The sequence below is a fragment of the Ambystoma mexicanum genome, chromosome 3q (genome assembly GCF_040938575.1).
Source record: "Ambystoma mexicanum isolate Mex_15411 chromosome 3q, UKY_AmexF1_1, whole genome shotgun sequence".
In the NCBI taxonomy this organism is placed as follows: domain Eukaryota; kingdom Metazoa; phylum Chordata; class Amphibia; order Caudata; family Ambystomatidae; genus Ambystoma; species Ambystoma mexicanum.
In genome coordinates this window covers 449,970,315-449,992,769 of record NC_090926.1, presented here as the reverse complement: position 1 = coordinate 449,992,769, position 22,455 = coordinate 449,970,315, and the positions used below count along the sequence as shown (strand labels likewise).

General features: G+C 44.5%; 1 protein-coding gene across 1 annotated transcript in view; it reads left to right on the top strand.

The window, feature by feature from the left end:
- RELL2 (RELT like 2) overlaps window positions 1-22,455 on the top strand; it is a 430,484-nt gene that overhangs the window by 206,229 nt on the left and 201,800 nt on the right. The window contains exon 5 of the mRNA XM_069654128.1: window positions 12,033-12,221. Coding sequence (XP_069510229.1) covers window positions 12,033-12,221 — 189 coding nt within the window. The remainder of the gene's footprint in view (window positions 1-12,032; window positions 12,222-22,455) is intronic.

Sequence of the window (22,455 nt, the reverse complement as noted above, 5' to 3'; positions counted from 1 at the left end):
AAGGGTCTCCCCCCTATCTGAAGAATCGCCACAGGCCAAACTCAGCATTTTCCCCAGCTTTCAGCATCTGCATGCTGAGTGTGGATTCCCACCATATGTGCTTGTAGAGGAGCAGGTAGATGCTATCTTACCAGTTCCCCCCCCCTCACCGACGTCATATTGGAACAGTCGGAGAAAAGCCATAGATGGGAGCACCTGTATAGTTCCCATACTGCATTGAGTGTATGAGAGACGTTATGCTCTCAGCCAGCCATATAGAATGTACCCTCGCACTGAAAGTGTGGCAGGATCTCATATGGAAGAATGTTACATGGAAGGATGTCATCTGCAAAGATATCAGAATGCATCAATGAATTCATGGATGGACGTTAAAGTGAAATCTGACAAGGGCAAAGTGATGTCATGAAGAAGACATACAAACGTATGGTGACACCATATGAACATACTAAGTAATGATGTAAGTGAAGCACTAAGAGTAACATGTACCCAAAGCAAGTAACTTACTGACCAATAACTGTAAATACGCAGTAACAAAGGTAGAAAGAAAGCATATGGAAGCATGCTATAGAGGAATATATAATGTGGTAAGGACGGCCATAGTAGGAGAATGGACGCTCGCTCACATTGAACATAACCAAGCTACCTCAGAGACAGGCTGTACGAATTAGGAGGTGCAGGAAAACAGCTCTGTGTGTGAAGCCGATGATGAGTCAAGGATGGCCCAGAGCAAAGGTGCTATTTTTAAAGAATAAGCAGAGAGCACAAAGGGAGTACATGGATAAGCTCTGAATGTGGGACATTCTTGATAGATGAAGGAAGAAGAAAACATCTGTGAGAGCCAAACTGTTGGTCAATTAAAAGCATACAAAGTTCATATGAGATAGAGTGAGCAATTCTATAGAGGCCAAGAGGAGCAACAGCACCCTGCATAATTAAATCAAAGAGCAGTAAAGAAAGGTTAAAATTGACAAATTTGTGGTCTCTTCACATGTGATTCACAAGTCGAATACAAAGGCTATTCAATAGAACTTCAAGCTAAGATAGTCGTATGCTCACACTCCCTTGAATGTTCCAGGACGGTGAGCAGGCAACAAGCTCAAACTGCAAATGGAAGACTTTGGCTTGTGGCCTACCGATGAGAGATGATGGACTAACTGGGAAAATGGGGAGTAGTCTGACGGGATTCAAACACCTAGGTTTAATTTCATGTACCTGCTGCTAAGGAGGAGAAAGTCCAAGGTTGGGATAGTATGTCAACCAATCAGTGGGGTTCGGGGACAACCTAACATACAATGTTGCAGAAGCCAATCCACTGTTGTTATGTCCGCTATAATCAGTACTATATGTATTTAGAGGTAGTTCAAGGCTTGCCCTACAGATAACGGGTAGCCAATGATGCACTAATACTTAAATGGTCTATAAGTAGATATGTTCTCCTTATGAATCCCTTCCCTAGATAGGTTTTGTATCTTGCCACATTGAATGACGTCATAGATGACGCATATTGGGGCATAAGACCTCCATGCAATCCAATTTGTTTGTGAGTGTGCAAGCATCAGTCCGATGTCTGCCAGTTAACCCTGCTTTATTTAATTGATAATAAAGTACTACTTTGCAATATTCTTTGAGTCTGCCCGATTATTTGGTCTGAGATCCATTATTGTAATTCCATCTAGCACAAAAGATGCTTCATGGTGCTAGAGCACATGGTGCTTCTCTCTGCCGGAGGATTTTCGTTTGGCCAGTCCACGCTCCATTGTCCAGGCTCCATGCTGAGGCTACGAAAATAAAATGTTGCAAGTTTTCTTTCTTGCTCCAGTTTTGGGTCGGAAGCAGGACAAATACACTCACCATTTTACCTGCTTTTCCTCTATGTGGGGGAACCTTAACTGCAGTGGATTGTCCTTCATCTTTTCCTTTTAAGGAGTCAGGGGATTTCCCGAACCCAGCTCTGCTGATTCTTCTTTTGGTCTCATGATCCTTATTTCCTCATGGGGAGTGTTTGCATTCCTCTCTGACCTGAACTGCTGTTGACCCCGAAGGTTGACCCAGGAAAGAGTGGGGTATCCTACATGTACTGCCTCCAGGGGTGGCATCATTAAGGGGTGTCTTCCCTGGTTCCCAGAGTTCTCTAGAACCAATGGACAACACACAGGTAATCGCGTCAGACGACCAATCTACAATTTCAAGTTGCCCGTGGTATTTTTGTTGTTAGTTGCTGCAGGCAATAGATGCTACCATATTTTCTAATGCATGCTGGCTGTCAGCTAAAGCTGGACCAGTGACAGCTGCCTCATTTAATGAGACACCTGCTTCTAATATGGTGGAGTGGACACGGTGAGGCTGAGCTGATCAAGCTAAGCTTTGGGGTATCTCAGCAGGGTTTTGTTTTTCGGTTCAATGTCATTTCATCGTGGGATGTTTTTTCACAGGGTTTTTACCACTGAATTTTTTTTACAAAAAAATTCATCGAATTTTTATTTTTTTATTTTTGGGGGGTCCCCCACAATCTCCCCACCCCCTTTAATTTTTTATATATTTCCGAACACCCACACCCAATTTATATATTTTCCTAACTCCCCCAAAAAGATTTGCTGAGTTTTTTCAGCAAAAAATCTGCAGTAAAAAAAACAGCGAAAAACATCCCGCGATGCTAGGACGTCGTACTTGTTTTTCTATAGGTATTACACAATCTACAGTCAGTAAAGTTGCACACTGCTGTGCCGTTACTGCAATGAACAATCATGTTTAAATAGAGCTGCTGTGTCATATGGCTTTCGATGCAAGGCCTACACAACACTTGACATAGTAGATACAAACTCCCCCCAATTAACAACTGCCCAGCTATGGAGAGCTTACGGTAAAGTTATGTTGTGTTGGTCATAAAGTAGAACATGAGTGCACCATTTAATTCCACCGATGGCTCCCACTTGATATAGAGGTGACCGTTATTTGAGGACGGGAGAGGGGCACAAGTGATTACCAGTGTTATTTGACTTCAAATACGCTCCAGCGAAGTTGGTGGCAAAATAACAGTGGCAATAAGTTTCAGTATACAAGCACCCATTCACAGGAACATAGATACCTTGAAGGTTATTTATTGAAACACGAACTACCTGCCAGTCATGAAACTAAGTAGGATTTCCACACGACAACCCCATTTCTTGATTAAGTTTATCTCGACATTTCTAGTAGGAAAACAAAAACCTTGCTTTTAACTAGTGGTGTGTTCTTTCCCAACTGTCTCATGAAAAGGGTAGATACACTTAAAAGTCAGGCAGTAGGGGTCGCCAGTGGCAAGGGGAATTAGTAATTGAGCACAAAGCAAGTGTGTAATTTTTTCCCCAAATTCTGATTCAAAAATCGCTTGGTCCAAACAGAGGTCTCTGGATCCCCACAATGTTTCAAAGTTCAAACAAACAAACGTCTCTGGGGTTTCATATTCCCCACTCCGAGTGTCTTCCTGGAGAGGTAGCAGTGGCCAGTTACTCACAGCCTCGAGCTTTAGGTGACCCACACCTCTTTCTTAGCCCTGTAGAGGGGTCAATATATGGGTCAATACATGTTGGCTGAAGTTGGCATTGCTGTTGCTTCTCTTTAAATTCAGGTCTGGGTTCGAGGTGCTGCAGTTCATGAGTCTAAGCTGCAGCCAGTGGATGGCTTAGTGTCGCGAGGCTCAGCATCAGAGCTGCCTCCAGGGATCTGACTGGTTACATCGGCTTGGAGAGCCGGGTTTGTGAATCTGTTCTCTGCTCATTTCTGAGGGTAATGTATTGATACCTCAGCAATCCATCCTAGCTGCAATAATCTTGTTCCTCAGTAGAACTACAAAACCTCCTTTCTCCCACTGTCCTTCTTCTCCTGCCTCCCTCCTGTTCACCTCCTTGATGTTCTTATACCTCCACCCCATCTCCCCTTCTCCAAGATCTGTTATTCTTCCTCCCCCTGCGGTCTTCTTATCGCCCTTCCTCACCTTATCTTTACAATCCACTCGCTTCCCTTTGTGTCTCGTCTAACTCCTTTATACTCTCCTCCCAGCTTTTGGGGTTCCTCCTTCCCTGCTGTTTCAAAGCCTCCTCCTCAACTGTGTTACTTTGACATTCCAACTCCTCCTGTCTTCCCTTGAGGTTCTCCCTGTATACCTCCATCTTGACTCCCACCTCCTCCTTGCCACTGTCTAGCACCATCTCCTTATTTCTCCTGGTCTTCTACACATGCTCTCTTCCTTTCACCTCCTCCCTTCATCCAACCCTCACTTCACTCCCCATCTCTCTCATGCTCACCTCATCTCTCCAGCCTCAGGAGATATGCTCCTTCCACTTCTCTCTTAACCTCCATCTCACCATTTCCTCTTGCCGGCTGCTGATCCAAACGCTGACACTATCCATGTGCAAGAAAAGGCCAAGAGAACCAATCAATGAGAACATCGCAGCATCTAGGGTCATTGCTGCTGGGTGCCCATTTGGGAATTTTCAATAGGATGTCTAGCATGACAAACCAGTTGCTTGCACCAATAAGAACCAGATAAAGATGAGACTTTGGTGAGTGTCAGAAACTACATTAGAGGACTCTTGAATCATTTGAAAAAGAAGCTTCGGTGATTGAAGTGTCAGACAGCAGACAGACACGAGGCTTTCTCACCAGATTCCTACCCAGGGGCCAACATGGACACAGTAGGATGGCTCAGGGCCCGATGCAAAAGAAAGAGAAGACCATTAAGGGTGGGGTAAATTTAGTGAGCCGAGGTTCTGTGTTAGGAAGTCAAGGTTCTGACCTCATCCCCGGGCATGCAGGGGATTCTGCAACCTTGTGGCCCATTATCAGGGTCCTTGGAGCAGGTACATGTGCTACCATAGGCAGTCAAGATTTGGAGTCATAGAGTCCACTTCCTATGGCATGCCCCTCCTCAGGTCAGATCAGCCACCCCCTAAGGTTATTCACTAATTTAGCAATCAATAAACCTACTCCCCATGTCCCATAAGTCAATTATAGAAGAAGTTACTGTTGTGAAAATAGAAGCAGGTCACTTGCGGTCAAGAGCCCAGCTGTTGTGGGAATACCAAAATCAGTCACACATATGAGAGCCAGTGTCATATTAGTCCACAGAGACCCTATTACAGCACAGACTGTCACAGAGATGCCACCCAGAGAACACAGCACTTAGAAGACTGTCCCAACAGAGGAACGTATTCCAGCCAATGCTGAGGGGTTCCATGTAACAGATGTGGAACTATGTTGAGCCTTACTTGTAGCAGAGGAGGAGGGGTGCTGCTGGAGACAGGACCAATGTAACAGCCTTCGTCACAGGATTATGAATGTGGGATGGGATCTGCGGGAATGTGTGCCATTGGATCTGGAGGAGAAGTTAAGGGAGGACGAGGCTGCCACGGAAGGGAGTGCCTAGGGAGCTAGGAGACCACAGAGATCTGTTGTGCCACCGTAATTGAAGGATGGGCTTTTGACTGATTCAGAAATTGATGCTGGAGTTCTCTTGGCCTCCGAGGATCAGCGAGGACTGCTCTAGAGAAAAATGTGTCAATTAAAGAGTCATGAAAGATAGGACAATCAAGAGCCAGAGCCATACAATTTCTAAGACAACAATGAATAGAGCAACAACTGAGAGGATGTGCAACATGAGCTTGTGTATTGGAGCTTGGAAATCTCACCATGGCTGCTGGGGGAGACCTGCTATGCTGGATGGCCTACTTGAATGAGCTGACCTTTGAGAACAACATTAAGACCTAATGAATCTGAGCGGCCAGAGGTCCTGGAGCTGCTACCAAGTGAACTGGGCACTGTACCCCTACATAACTAACTTGGGCACTATATCCTTAAATAAGTGAGCTGGCCACTATATCCATGTGATCATCAATTTTCCATCACCAAACACTGCCCTCCTTTCAACCTAATCTCTCTCCACCTCGCCCTGGTGCCCAGTTACCCCAGACGAAGGACTTAATACTCAATCAATGTATACCTCAATACCAAATAAGTCATGTGAATTATCCCAAAAGAAGTAAGCTGTCAGATAGTATACTCCATAACTCAACAGCCTCAAGAAAGAGAAGGATGGAGCAAATCCTGAGAAAGCAACTAACCAGATGGACAAAGCTCCGTATGCTGAAGAATCCCGATGTGCATGGTGGAGATGGTAAATGCAATCAAAGGACCCACTAAACACATTGCATAGAACCCATGAAATGTCCTCAGAAGGAAAGGATCAAGGCCATCAAAGAATTCAAGAACCACCTGCCTGTACCACCACACTAGTCCCATCAAAACAATGCTGGGACTCCAACTCAGCCCACTTCAATGTCAATCTAGTACATAATCTGGCGTCTTTCTCCTCTTTCAATCACGTTTTGATTATTCAATAAACAAAGTAGTATTCTGCAAGCCTTCAAACCTGTATATGTTAAGGCCTCATTAAACACCTACAGAGAACTCTGTCTCACCGCAAGGGATTTTTTATCCTGCAACACTCCCATTTTAGCAAATAGCTAAGGTAGATTAATCTAAAAACAGCATCTGGATCACACTCTAATCAAAACATGGATTTAGACAAATGGGGGGAACATACTCAACTCTTTAATGCATACAGGACACACTAAAATAAACAATAGTGCTGGGACCAACACACCAATTTCACTCATCCTTCTAGATATGTTTGTGGCCATCTACCAGCCACAAAATCCTAAAGAGACTTGGTCAGAACGTATTCCTGAGGATGGAGATATCATACTACTGTTATTGTTGGTTTCTCCCCCTGTTTACATTCTCTGAGGTTGTTAATGCCATCAGGTCAGTTTATTTTGGTTATGAAAGGGATTAGGTGGGTACAGTACAAGTGCCCTTGAATTGCCACCAAGTCTTTGATTTCCTTTCAGTTCCTTAATTATGGACCTCCTCCACTTGGGAAGTCAGTCAGCCATATACTCTGGGGTGTTATGGTATCATGGACATGTCTTTCTTGGCCAATGCCAAGGTTATCTGGGTGTTGCCTTGGTCCTTCTGCACTCTACCATCAGGTATCTTTACCTGGTACTCCCAGGCTTTCCAACGCGGGTCAGGTGTCAGGAAATGCACAACTAATTGGGCCCCATGGTACTTCTGGCTATTATCTGCTGTTTGATCATAGCAGTATCCTATCAGTGGGCCTTTGTCTGACCCTCCTCCTCCCCTTTGGGAGCATCTTCTTGGGCCAGATCTTAAAGGGTGCTACTGCCGTTCTTGGCCCCCATGCCTGGGCTTGTATTCACTTGTCTGCCTGCTCTTTGCTATTCTCCACTTTTTGATCCCTATCTCTCTCTCTTCTCACTCCATCCTTTCTCCCCCCTTCCTCTACTTTTTGATGTTCTTTCTCCTCCGCTCTGCTCCCTGGATATTTCCCATCCCCTCCTTTAATCCTCGCTTTAAATCTCGTGCTGGAGCACCAGGAATAGGAGCGGGCGCATTTCCTTTCAATAGGATGCCTTCACCCACCACGCCAACTCGGGAGAGCCCTTGAAAAACTCTCCCAAACTCAAGTGGCGGGGGCTAATGTGGCCCTGGGCTACCGCCCAGGTCGACCGAGCCTAAAGGCAGTCCTCAACATGGTGTCAACAGGCATGGGATTGAAAACCACTAGTCCTGTTTTTATGGCTGTCGACCGATGCACGTAACTGGCCATCACTTTAGACTCAGACGGCACATGGAAGTCATTTTTCCATTGCCATGGCGCATCAGGAAACCTTGTGTTAGGAGAGATTCTGGGGTCGGCAGCGCCATACCTAGGGTCCGCGGACCTCCAGCTCATGGAGGGCCTTAACTCCCTCCAATGTCCCAAAGACTTCGAGGTCCACACAAGGAGCAAAGGTTAACTGCCGTTTTATTATATCAAATGAGCAGGGACAAAATACAAGGGATCAAGTTTCATCCAAGCACGTCTCATTAATTTCAGGATCGCAGGCCCTTTTTGAACACTTGTGATGTCACAATTGTCGTCACTTACCAAAATCCTTCCCCAAACCTAACGCCACCTTGGGTTGGCTCGCAGACTGGTAGGTCCAGTATAGAGATGTATGTGGTGCTGTGTTATTGGTGGTTGCCGTGTCAGGTGGTACACTTGATTCATCCCTAAAAGTTGCTACCTGACAATTGCTACATTAGAACACCTGATGATTGGCTGGAGATTCCGGCCAGCAACCTCCATCCCCGGTGTGCTGATTGGTCAGGCCTTGGGCCCCCAAGCCTGGGACTAAAGTTGTTCCCAGCCCGCAAGACACCTGCTCTTGTATACTATGTATCACCAAGATCTAACTATGTGACAATGTGTAACAATGAGGTCTTTGCTAATGCCATGAGAGCAGTCCAGTCCCAGCGTATATTGTAGGTGGATTGTTGCAATTATGTGGCAAGGTTCAGTCTCAGACGTGGGATGGCTGCAGCTTCCCAGCTTCCAGGGCTTGGCATCATGTCAGGTCGGCCAGATCACGTGTGAGGAGGCCGCTAGGGAAGTCGAATTACTTCGATTTGATTTGTATTTTAGCTTGAGGTGTCCTGCTCTGTTGCGTGGCTCATTGTGGCACCGTGAGTGAGGAATGTCGATTTGCAACATTATGGCCTTGGTGGTGGCAGTCCCTGCCAGGGCGATTCTGCTCGCTCAGCAGCTTGCAGCGTCGAGATCTCTGCAACAGGAGTTTAGTGTGCTGGATTGATCCGAGGCCTACCTAAAATTTGGTTATTCTTCCAATATGATTGCTCAGGTTTAAAAGCAAGCAACGAGTGGTCACGTCCTTTGGGTGCTCCTGCCCATCCTTAGAGTAACTAGTGAGTAGCATCTGCAAGCATATACAAGAGCTCTTCTGGCATCTTGCGTTTCTGCGGTGCGATAACGGGTCTATATGAAAAATAACAAACGTGCAGACCGAATGTGTGTCACTGTCCTCTAGCTCATAGAACTGTACGCGTATGTTCTTCATGTGGATTGGTGTATGAGTGTACCGATTGTGCCTACTGCACATATGCTTCTTGTCTAATGCGGCTAAGTCGTCATGGAGCCTCTAACGACCTGCAACATGGTTTGTGGGGACACCAATCAAGTTGGTCCATATAATTGTCTCCAGCTCGGTCCTGGTTGTCATTGGTTGCATTGGCTAAGGCTCTTGTCATTGTGGGGTTGATTGGGCGAACGACTTGATGTCTTTCGTGATGTGAGTTTGCATTGGGAGCGGTGGGACTGGGTGCAATCTCTGATAGTCGATAGTTGTTCTGTCGGGAGTGCTTATTCCGGTTGGGGGCCCCATCAGGGAGGAAGGGACACTCACATTTTCCCTCTTCAGGTGATATTGAAAGAGTAGAGGTGGAATACCAATGGAGCTATAAACAGAAGAAGAATGCATATAAAATACAAAAACTAATGTAATGATTTATCTATTATGCGTCTATTAATGCCATTTATTCAGTTGATCTAAATAGAATTTGTTTTGATCAAAGAGGAAAATGATGAGGTGCAGGTACAAATATAATCCCGGATTTTAGATAGTGAGGATACATGTGACAATAATTTATGCCAATCACCAACCTTCATTTACTCTGTATATGTAGCTTTCTCACCTGGACGATTGTGCACTGTTCCAAAGAGAATAGCCACTTTTTCATATTTGGGACAACTTTCACAGATGTGAGAATGGTCCACCTCATGTCATCTTCTGTGTCCCCAGGGGACAGAAAATGTTGAACCAAGGGTGCATTGGTGTTCTTCTCCGGAGTTTTGTGAGTCGTGCCCTGATGCTCCTCGCTGTCATCCCTATGTATATTTTGTAATATGTGCACATGATGAGGTAAACCACTCTCGTAGTATTACAATTGGTGAAGTTCTTTTGTCACCACAGTTTTGACAACCCAAGATCAAAAGGAGCGTTAGTTTGTGTGAAACGACAAACAGAACAATTGCCATTTGGATGGTGACCTATCTCTTGGGCGAGTCCCTAATGGTCTAGAACAATTCAATGTGTTGGGATGGAAACGTGTGTATCTGTTTTAACAAATAAGTACCTAAGATTAGTACTTCTTTTAGAAGAAAGCAGTGTCCAGCCTTGATGGACCATTCTCAAGCAAATGGCAATGCTTGAGAATGACCCATTTCAATTCGTAAGCGGGGCAGGCCAAGTGTTCACACACACAATATGATAATTAGGCGTATCCTTGATCTTTTTGTCTCGAAGACGTGCTCTGTTGTTATTGGGGGCTCATCAAAAGGACTATTTGAAGGTCTTTTTAGGGTAACATTTGTAACAAAGTTTTTGCGCTAAAGATTTGGCTTCCCTCTCAAAATCTTATTTATTTGTATAGCTAGAGGCGTAAAAACTGTCCATATGCTAAATTCTCCCTAATGGAGGGTGGGTGAAAACTGTCAACATTGAGAAGTGAATTGCTCACTGTGGGTTTTATATATGGATAAACCTTCAAAGCACTGTCTTCACAGTGTGCATTCTACTTGTGCTGCGTGCTACCTGGCGGCTCCACGCACCTTTGTAATAAAGTGGCCGTCCACCATCTTGGAGTCATGCAGCTTCTCTCTTGCAGCTGCCTGACTCCCGGATGTCGTAGCAGATACACTGCTGCTCAACTTTTCGCTTGCTATTCTGTTTTAGCTTTTTGGTAGGTCTGCAGCTCCCCTCTCCTCGGGAAGCACAGACTTGTGGAGCTTCCCAATTATCGGCCTTGGGGTTTTACTGCACTGCCTGACTTCCATAAATGTAGACACGCAGCTCACATAGACATCAAATTACAGGCTAGAGAATGGGAATTGCCACCCCAATTTCACCTGGTCCTCCTTTCCTCGTCTGGGCCATGGCACAGGAGCCTGGCAATGGAGTGGAATCACTGCTGCCCCTCATATATCAACTCCAAGGCCACCTCATGGAGCAGTGAGTGGTCCACAGCCACCAGGATCTGAGACAAGGGGATTTGGTAGTGCTACCGCTCATGTTGAGTCTGCAAAGACATAACAGTCCTTCATTGCTGTTTTGCACAGTAGAGCAAAACAACGTACATGAGTGAACTCCTGATCTGAAATACTCTTTTTAAATTTACATTGACTGGTGAATTCTTCAAATTTTGAGGTGTAAATGATTTGGCATGTGGTCAGAAGATAAGTTCCGAAATTAGATTGAAAAAAAGGCTACATGATTTACAAGCATTACTTTAGGTTGAAAATATGGAAGATTCCTTTACTTTAGGTGAAAAAGACCGTTTCCCACTGGTTTGCTCCATATCGCTCTCACTGCCCCTGTTTAATTCCCATTGATCTATTTCTGCCTCATTGCTACTCGCAATGCCTCTCTTCTGTCTCAGTGCTGCTCTCGTTGTCCCACTTCTTCCCCATGTCACTGTAACTACCCCAGTGTGGCACCGTTGTATTCTCATTTCATCAGTAACTCTTCCCCCATAGCTCCTATTTCACACTCCTGCGCACACACACGCGTGCGCGCGCAGACACATATGCAAGGACATACATACACTTGCCCTGTTACTGGCTCCTTGCTTTGGGGCCCATTTGCCGAAACAAGCAACAGGGGCAGCAGTAATGGACACATCTCTCCTTCCACCCCGCTTTGGTGTGTGATCCATAGGAGGGCTTCAAAGCATCTAATTTAGAGCCATAGCATGCAGTGTTCCGAGAATGCTGGGGGTCTGAATCACACGCCCTCATAGCATCCTATGGACCAGTGCTCACCAAGGCCCCCCTGTGTCTGCTGGGAGGTAGCCTTACATGCTCCATGTGTGAGCCGCACCATGTCACACAGGGGGAGCTATAGGGCTACCTGCACAGTGTGCTCTGCCCTTACTTAGAGGCCTGATCGTGGTGAGAGTGAATAATGTGGGCTGAGAGGTGAAGCACTGCCCCATTACCCATGATGCACGGGCCTCTACTGTGGGAGGTTGTGTAAAATTAAACATGTTTCTATTCTGCTGTTGTTGTAGGATGTGGCACCTCAAAATCAGTGTGAATTCAGGACCTTTAAATGATCTCCTTTTTTCTTGAATAGCTTCTGCCCCCACCGGAACAGCCAGGATGGTGGACCTCCGCACCACCACACCGTTCACCTGGGCTCAAGGCTCGCTCCTTGCATGCACTGCAGCCAGAAGAAAAAACACCCACTCCAACGCATGGGGCGATCCAAAGAGGGAAGAGGGAAGCCACACCCCGGGGAAGTCACCGTCTTTTCAGTTGGGAGGTAAACACTGCGAATGCTGTTTGGTGCAGGGAGTGGGAGTCTTTCTAAATGTAACAGTAATAATGTGTCTGCTTGTGTAGATCTTTTATTCAAAGCACTAAATATTTCTATGTGATTTCATGATCCTAGTATCACGCATTTCAGATGGCTTTACTTCTACCAATATCAGAGGAACCCTGTGGATTGAGTTAGCTCCTGAACTAGAGTCTATAACTGCAGCCACAACCACTTCACTAATCCCTCCATCTGAACGAGGGCTTTAAAACTGTCAGCGCCCAATAAAGCAATGTTAGGTTCTTGAGCAGTAAACCATAACTGTACGATTTCTTCAATTGTGAATACTTCAGCTCCAGCACCTCAAATAGTTCATTCCACAAAATATCCTTTATACATGTTCACATGCACAGGCTCACTCACTCACTCACTCACTCACTCACTCACTCACTCACTCACTCACTCACTCACTCACTCACTCACTCACTCACTCACTCACTCACTCACTTTAATGGGTTCGTCTAATTATTTGCTACATAGTCTAGCATCAGTTCACTCACTCACTCACTCACTCACTCACTCACTCACTCACTCACTCACTCACTCACTCACTCACTCACTCACTCACTCACTCACTCCTTCAGTAGATTTAATGGGTTAATGTCGTTTCGTGGTAGAAAGCCTAGACATACTTTAAGCACTTGTATTTCTTCCTCCGTTAAGGTGTAATTGGAAAGGTCACCTGTAAATCATTATAACATGACAGAGGTCTAGTAGCACTCCCTGTGTTTGTCAAAAATAAACAACTCGAATATATGCTGCTTCTATTGAAACTCTCAACCAGATTGTCTGACTGAGGATGGTAAGATGTAGTTTTGTTTTGTGAGCATCTAATATTAAAAAGTGTCTTGAAAGAACTGCATTCTAAAACATTGCCCTGATGTGTGTGTAGTAATTGAGGGATTGATGTGTGCATATCAAGTTTACCAGAGTGATCTTTAAAGTGCTTGAAATTGCAGATTGGGAAGTAATTGACTTCTGCCCATTTAGAGGTGCCCTTCACACAAGGGGCTCCTACATTAATAAACTGAAAATGTCGAACTGAAGAGCAATACCGTAGAATATTAATTTTTGACAGGTGTATGGCTGCTGCAATATATTCGAAATACAAAGTTCATTGCTGGCAACTGCAAACATGTGTTTGACTTCTGCTGGGTTGCACGAGTTTGGCTCGCCACTTTCTACCTTGTTATGAATACAGATATGGATTGCAATATTGTTCTGATTGTATAGGGGCCATTGCATAGCCTCATGGGACATATACCGTTCTGTATGAAGCAGTGCGTACATTTGAATGGGCCTTAATCATCCTGGTTTTAGTTTCCATGATAAGAAGCAATGATGGAACGAGTGACGTCAAGACAACATAGCTACACAATAGAGTTATGTTTAAGCGTATTCTGGAATGGATGCCAGTAATTAAGCCACTGCAGGGGGTAGAAGTGTCACTGTCTTTAGAAACGCATCCACATCGTATCCACTGTTAGAGCGCTGATCAATGCAAGTTCTTTGACAGGTTGTAGGTGCAATGACACTTGCCCATGGATCTGTATGCGTCGGCCCACCCACATGGGTTGGAGGCTGCAGCCAGTGGACCACCCGTGTGGGTACAGTTTGTGCATTGGCAGCAGCAGGTCTAGGCATCAATGTTTCCGACTGGGCAAGATCAATATAAGCCGCAGCCTCAAAAGTCCCCCGTCTACATTGCCAGTCCCCCTGCGTCTAGCCCGGAACAAGGGCACCCAGGTGCAGGAGACAATGCTACCCGGAAAGGCACGTCCCAGAATGCATCATGCCATGAGTTGTCCGAAGTCTGCCATGCATCTGCCACACCTGCGGCCCGTCCCCAGAGCACTCATTTTATAGGTTTGGTAGATCTGCCTGCACACAGGTATTTGAATTAGCAGTCCCCATTTATGCACAAATGCATATTTCGCCCAATTAGGTGTGCACTGTGAATCTACCTCCATATAATTTTTTATATAACACTTCCCATAAACATAGTAACATTTTCTTGTCCTTCGTGTTTCTAATATTTTGATTTTATGAACAGTTTTGAAGACATTCGACAGACCTCTGCCTCCCCACATTCATAATGAAATATGTGACAATCTCTTACACTGTCTCTTACACTGTCTCTTACGCTGTCTCTCAGCATCTTGGGACTCCAGTGATGTCCCTTTCCTGGGACTTTTCTTTACTGAAGCCCAACTTTCTGCTTCAGTCAGACTAGTGAAGAAGGCAGAATGCCCAGAGAGAAAAGAACATGACACAGGGCTTTAGTATTAGCGGCGATGGGCCGCAATATGTTAGTGTCCCCACCCCTCGTGTCACCATGCTGGTCTCTGAATCCTTCACACAGCCTGGTGGTACCTGCAAACAGAGCCGGCCTTAAGGCAGGGCGGGCCGCCGGGCGACCGCCCTGGGCGCCATAGTCCCCCAGGGTGCCATTAGCCCTCTAGGGCGCCAGCTGGGGGGGGGGGTCTTGCACTGGCTACCCCGAGCTGGGGAGGGAGGGGGCTTTCACTGGCTACCCCGAGCTGGAGTGGTTGGAGAAGTGTCATTTGGAAGTAAATGCGCTCGTGGGAGCGGGCGCATTTAACAATAATAGGGTGCTGGCACCCTATAGAGATAATTACCACCCTGCTCTTTGCAGGAGTGGGGCGACAATCATCTTAATAGTGTGCTGCAGCACCCTATTGTTGTTAAATGCGCCAGCTCCCGCAAGCGCATTTAATTTTAAAATGACACTTCTTCCACCGCAAAAAGAAACATTTGGCGCCCCCCCCATCCCAATTGACCAGGGGTGCGGCGGGAGGGAGCGCTAAATGTGTTATTTTTCTGCCCGGGGCACTGCCGCCACTGAGGCCGGCACTGCCTCCAAACCTGGGCACCACACTGGCTCTGACACCCAAGAAGGCAAAACTGCCAAGCTGGTCCACCAACCCCCCAAATGAGCAGCTGGACCCAACTGGCAGGTCAGTCCAGGAGGATAGCTGATGGACAATACGCTCGCCTTGAGAGCATGCATGAAGCCATATGACAAAGTTTCGATCCCTGGTCCGGCGCTTAAAATCTGGAGAAGTCCGACAAGAAGCCTGTTATCTATTATCAATAATAATTATAAACCACTCTCTACCTCCCAGTGCACTTGGCTTATCAGAAACTGCAGATATAATGACGAATCACCCCAGAGGAGTGGGAAAAGGAGGGTAACATTTACAAATACCCAAATGCTGCATTTAACATTTAAATTTAATTTAAAAATCAGGCATTGCACTCAGAAACATTGAATTTCTCATGAAGAAAATCCTACACAAAATATCACAATATACAAGTTTCACTTAATATATTTGAAACATGAATGCAGCACCCAGGTAATAGGCAGATGAAGCGAATGCGCAGAACATTAACCGAACTTTCAGCCAAAACAGTGTCAAAAAGAGGACACAAGTCAGGGAATGTGAGAGGCACTAAACAAGATCATCCACAACATATTGTGGGAGCTGCTTGTTCAAATTGTTAGTGTTACTTTTTACAACTGTTGGAGTCTATTATGAAGTTAACTGCCAGTGGCATTAAGTGCTATACGAGAAACCTACATATATATATATATACATTTTTTTTGTGGTGCTTTATACAATACTTCATGCCAGATTTCTTGTGATTCTAAGTGCAGTAATAATCAGCGTCACCATTATTACCCATGTGTGGTACTCGATTTATTGACCATGCGAGGAGAAAGTACTGAGGCGGCCTACCCGGCTTTCAAACCCATGTCGTTTTGTGCTTGAGATATCTTTCCGGCTAACTCTGTCATTTTTTAACTAAGTACAAATAAAGCATGTCCCTAAAGTACAATCCTTGTTAAATAGAAGACAATGCTGCAGGACTGGAACACGGTGCCTCCATATAGTTAGGAAGAGCAAAGCATTACAATCCCACCACCTGTGCAGGGAAAGTGTTGTCGGTGCCAGAGTATGCACCACAAGCAGCTTTCACAAACAAAGCATCCATCTTAATATTACTGCATGTAGTACAAACATCATATAGAGAATAAAATGTATGCCGAACATGCCTGATGATTATTTCAATGCTGTACATGCAGGAGTGCTTGTAATTTTCCGATAGTCACAAACTAAAAAGGGACCTGGGCCTCTAACAATAAAGATCTACATTCAGAACAAACCTCCCTCTAGCTAATAATTCAGTTTACATCCTAGATCAGTCATGCTCACAAGAGAGAAGAGTATGAAACAGATGTAAATTGGTGTCTTCCTCCTGAGCATCCATCAGAAGATTTAAAAAACAGCTCTAATTGGCCGATCTGACGCATCAATATAGAGAATAAAAGAAGACAGAGGTATCTGGATGACGCACCAATGGCAAAGAGGTGAAGTCCTTCTTGAAAACTAAGAACTGCCACCTCAGATGACTCCTTCAACAATTAACCATATTCTCAGTCTTCAATAAATGAGTAATCTCAGAAGCTGTGATTAAAAAACTACCTATACAAAGTAAAATCCCCCCAAATATTGGGCTTTCTTAATAGACCCAAGAGATGGCCAATCCCCAAAAAGTCCATCTTCTTAGATGAGATGAATGTAAGAATTTTAAGTATGCCAATATGTCCGTAACTTGGTCTTGATGAGCTTTAGTAAATGGTATACAGAAAGACCCTCAGCACGTGAAGTACTTATAACGGTGGACACAATAATCAACTCCTCTTCTCAATCAGGCTCGGTGGCCACTTCATCATTATCAAAGTTATTTCACAAATCAAGAATGATTGCCATAAAAGTACAAATATAAAACATAACGGTTCAAAATAAAAATTCCATCTGAAAAGACATTTTGCCACCAAACATTTGGCAGTGTTGTTAGGGCCACTTAACATTTCATGATGGACCACTATGTAGAAGGAACACTCTTGCACCAAGTGTGATTACTCATTAATTGCAATCAGCTTCTGGATCATTGTCACCTGGTCAATCTGCCTTTCTGGGTGTCCATCTTGACAATTCCATGGACTGGCGTAACTCTGCTTCTTCTGGACAATCATGCCAGACATCTTCCATGTCTCTAGTCAGATGATATGCCCTTCTCGCTGCGGCCTCTGTTTGGCATTCAGTCACCTTTCAAATCTGGCTCATTTCGGCCAATCTTCTAGTGCTAGAAGTTTGATCTCTAGCCCTACCTGACAGAACATTCCCCTTTCTGATGCTGGTTCATCGGGAACTTCCCAATCTTATGGTAAAAGCCATACTGCTGTCCTGGGTAACGGAACAATGTCCTTAAATTGAGGGAAATTGTGCAATCATTTGAGACAGCTCTGGTCTATTCCAAGAAAGAACTATTAATGCAAGAAAACAAAGCCAACTGGCCTTTCATTATGTCTTCAGACAAAGTGTAGTATTGTTGAAGATTATATGTGTTTAACACAGAAGGAATAGAAGGCTCTGTTTTGTTAAATGGTATGCCAAGCAATGTTTACTTTGTTTAGTCTAATGATTTTAATGGTTTCTAAGAATAGACACAGCATGTGTAAAGAAAGAGCCACAGCAGAGCTGTAGGCCAAGGGAAGGCTTTGATGTTGCAGCAAACACAAAATGGGCAAATCTGATCGGTCTGGCAGTCTTCATCCGCCATCAAGTTCTATGTTACACACTTATGGGAAGTGATTCCCAAAGAATACATCAAGGTGCCCTTGTGGACACACACCAGGCCTCATTACGAGTTTGGCAGTAAGGCCAGCCAAACTCAATTAGCTTCACCACCACTTGCAATTGGGCTAAATCCTCCCGATTGCAAGTGGTAGTATGGCAGTTTCAAACCCGAGTTTTTGAAGCCATAAGACTGCATAGGGATTTTGGAGGAATTGCTGTGGGCGTTAATTTCACATGCAGTAGTTCCTTCCTTTTTTCGAGGTATGGTGGAGGAGATACGGCCAGCTACATGCTGGAGATATCGCTTCCACTTTACCTCCACTCTTGGAATTTGGAGGCGAATTAAAAGTGGGAAAAATCCATTACCTCCAAAAAAGCGGCAGTAACAGATTACTACCGCCTCTTTTTAAAATCATACCGCCAGACTTGTAATGAAGCCCACTCACCTCACAGCGGCTGGCTCTAATCTTTTTATTAGTTACATTTCCTTTCAAAGATTACATTCTAAACAATGTAAACTTCTCTGCCAGATGCATGCACCATGTACCAAGGTACACACTGTGCACCGGGTACAGGTGGACAAGCAGCGATGCAGAGGTGGGGAATGGAGGTCCATGAGAGGAACACGAAACAAGTAGGCAGAGGTACAGGGCATAGTTAGGGCAACACAGGAGGAACATCGGAATGTAAAAGAAAGAGGTCTGAGACCAATCAGTCAAGCTAATAGAGAGCGGAGAGGTTGAGGATTATGGGCCTCATTACGAATTTGGTAGTGGAATAAAAAACTGGCAGTAATTCCGTTACCGACACTGTCTGACATTGAAGTAAAGGATTTACCTCTAGCAGAAATCTGCTGGAGGAAAATCCTCCACTTTATTGGCAAAACTCAGCGGTTTCATCACGTTGACTTATCACTGGTGGTCAATCTGCCAAAAATCCCTATGGCGTCCTATAAACTCTATAAAATGGGGATTGACATTGCCATCTCACCGCTTCTGATCCAATGGTAATGGCATGGGAAAGAGGGGTGATGATGGTAAACGATTTTGGCATGAAATCAGTGGATTTACTGCCAAACTCAAAATGAGGCCCTATGAGTATAACGGGGTGCCAAGAAAGGAAATAATTCACTATTGACTGTTGTACAAAATAAAAAGGGAAAATGAGGAAACCATTGAATAATAGATAGGACAAGTGTAAAGGGAGGGAATAGCCTTACATGTCCACAACATACATCATCCACTCTCCAGCATACCTCAGACTGGGTGATCTAATCCCCACTGTTTCCTCCCCTGGTTACTTGTAGACACCATTGCTGACAATTGTCCTCTCTCCCCTGTTGTTAGATTACCACTCCCTTGTTTCTCTGCTCCCCAATCTTGTTCTTCATCCTATGATTGCAAAGTGCTCTGTTGTTTCTCGAAGATAGGCCCGCACTCAATAAGTACCCTAATAATAATAATAATAATAATAATAATAATAATAATATTACAAACACTTTTAGGAGAATATGTTTTGATGAAAACACATATTGCAACTCAAATTTAGTTGGGATAGCAGTGTTTTATTTTATGTGGATATCTTATATGTTGACAGATCCTGGCATCTGGCCAGCTAATAAAAACGTGTAGCTGCTCAGCACACTGTCACCACAACTACATTATCATTGTCAGAAAACTTCAATACTTTATCTCCTGCACCATCTTGAATAGAATTATGGATGGATACATTTAGCTTTTTTAAATAACTGTGTAGGGCACAATGAACAAAGTGGTCAAGTTTTGTTCGAATCTAGAGTAAGTTTCAGGGTTATTGGAGTGGGGGGGGTGAGAATCATGTGGGAGTCATTGGCCCAGAGAGAATGCCTCATCGAGAGTCTCATCTTACAGTCATAATAAAGGTTTTCTTTTTTAATATTGAAGACTGTCTACAAGCCCATGCAGGCCCTGTGATTTCTTTTTGAAGCCTTGAAGCTTTCTTTAACATGTTTCCATATACCTCCTGTGGATTGCATGTCCTCTTGTGAACTCTGGCGCTGCATACATGCATACACAATAGATCTCTCTTCTCGCTGACAAATACACATTTCGGACTGTTTACCGCTGGGTTAGCTGGAAGAGAATAATTGGAAAAATAATGTATTCACTTGTTGTTCTGTGTAAATCCAATGACAGCATTATCCTCCAAACCCAGTGTTTTAAACCAACGATCTGCCTGCCGCCTTCACGGATCCCTGTTCTAAGCAGAAAGACCAAATGACATTGAAAATTGATCAACATTATAATGAAAGCCTGAACTCTGACGTCAAGGAGGAGAAATAGGATTTGGCTATGAGCACCTGGCTGCCTGAACTAATGAATGAATATGGCATAGACGTTTGTGGGTCAATGTGTACAAGGAATCCCCTCTGTAAATGCCTCCACTATAGAGCCACACAAGGGTGATGATCCACGGCACATTAGGTAAAGCTCCTCAAAGAACCAGAGATTAAGAAGGGCCGCCATCCATGGAAAGGGCTGTTGCAGTCTCCCCTCCCTTGAATGGTGTGGCCAGCAAGGTGGTGAGCTTTGCCCATGAATTCTAAACCTTGCCTGTGAAAATGCAGCACCCTTGATTGGGTGACTTGCTTCGCATTGCAAACAGAAATCAATCGGTGGGCATGACAGGGCTTGTTAGCACAGACTTGCGTATGGGGGACAGGTTGTCTGCTCACCTTTCGTAATCACAACGGACAGAAGTTAGGGCTCACTATTTGGGGTTGTACTTGGCTGTAGTCCACAAACTCATACCACAGGAGCTCTCAATTGCATAGCACAGTGGGGTGCTACTTCAAACTACAACTGTAAACTACTGGTTGAAATGCCTATGCAGGCTCGACCAATATACTAAAAAAAACACACAAGGCGGTGCCTATAAACCAATTATGCAGGGATGATCCTGACAAGCGATTTGTTCTCACAAAAAAGGACCAACTCTACTAAACTATTTACACATACAACATCTTTCACAGTTATCCAAATGTGGAAGAAGAGGTCACCTTTCTGTCAAGGCTCTACAAGAAGAGACACAAGGATAGTGTGAAGGTCAATCTAAAACTGCCTACACAAAGCTAATTCTAGTTTTCGGGCCAAGCTGTAAGGAGGGTAAGGTTGCTACCCATTTAATACAGTTTTTGCTTTAGCCTCGATGTGGCCCGATTCTGACAAACAGGGGTTCACACCGGAGAGTATTTACTTTTGAGTCTTCACAAAGATTAGATGTTGGGCCTCATTACACGGTAGGCGGTAAGGGTTTACCGGTACCGGTATTTTACCAGTACTGGTAAATCCTTACCGCCTTACTACGAGGTCCCTTTGTGGGTTGGGGAATTTAACGCCTGCTTTTTGCAGGCGTTAAAAACCAACCCGCAAAGGGACCAGTGGAGCTAATTACAGTATCGCAATTTGCGGTACCGTAATTAGCGCCTTCCCCATTCCCATAGCTATGGGGCTAATAGCACCATGGTTCACCGCCATCCGTGTAATGAGGCCCGTTGTCTTAGTAATCAACTTACATGTTTTTTCGATTTATACCTTATGTGAAATGGGATGTATTCATTTGTCTATAGGTTATTAAAATGTCAGTTACACTATAAATAGACAACTGAACCACACTACAATTGCCATGGCTCCCATATTTTATATGTATATGAGTGGGATTGATGAATGGGGAGAAGAGGTCCATCGCCATCATCTTGCATAGTTGAAAAATGCAGATTTGTCGTGTCTTTTCTTTTCCTGTCTGCTGTTAGATAAGCGGCACACCAGCGAAAACTAGAATTAGCTTTGTCAGCCAGTTTTAGATAGACCTTCACACTATCCTTGTGTCTCTTCTTGTAGAGTCTTGACAGAAAGGTGACCTCTTCTTCCACATTTGGATAAGTGTGAAAGATGTTGCAAGTGTAAATAGTTTAGTGAAGTCGACCAATATACCGACATGGGCGTTGTGAAAGAGTCATCAATTTGTATTTGTATTCACTAGGATTGCAAGCATAGCTTCGGCAGGAAGCTTTGTACATGAATATGTCTGGAGGACTGGACAGTCTCAAGGCTGGGAGCATTAGTCTGATAGTAGCTATGGCAGACACATAAGCCACATGTGGGAGGGAGGCGATGGGACAGCAGGAGAGACAGCACTGCGAGGACATGATTAAAACTTACATAGACTAGGAACGACATCATAGGTTACTTAGGTTCTATGTGATTTTAGCAAAAACAATTTCAGAGAGGGAATTTTTAATGAAACAAAAACAGTGAAACAAATATCATTTCTTTTTTTCTATTTGAGAGGGTCCTCCACCCCCAAACACACTGCACCCCGTTTCTCTATGTGTTTAAGCACATCCCGACCCTCTCCCCACCAGTTGTATCCCCTTAGCCCACCCTCATCTATGTTTCAACAAAAATTCAGTATTTTTTTCGCTGCTTTTGTTTCGTTATAACTTCCTTCTCTGTAATCTATTTCGCTGAAATCAC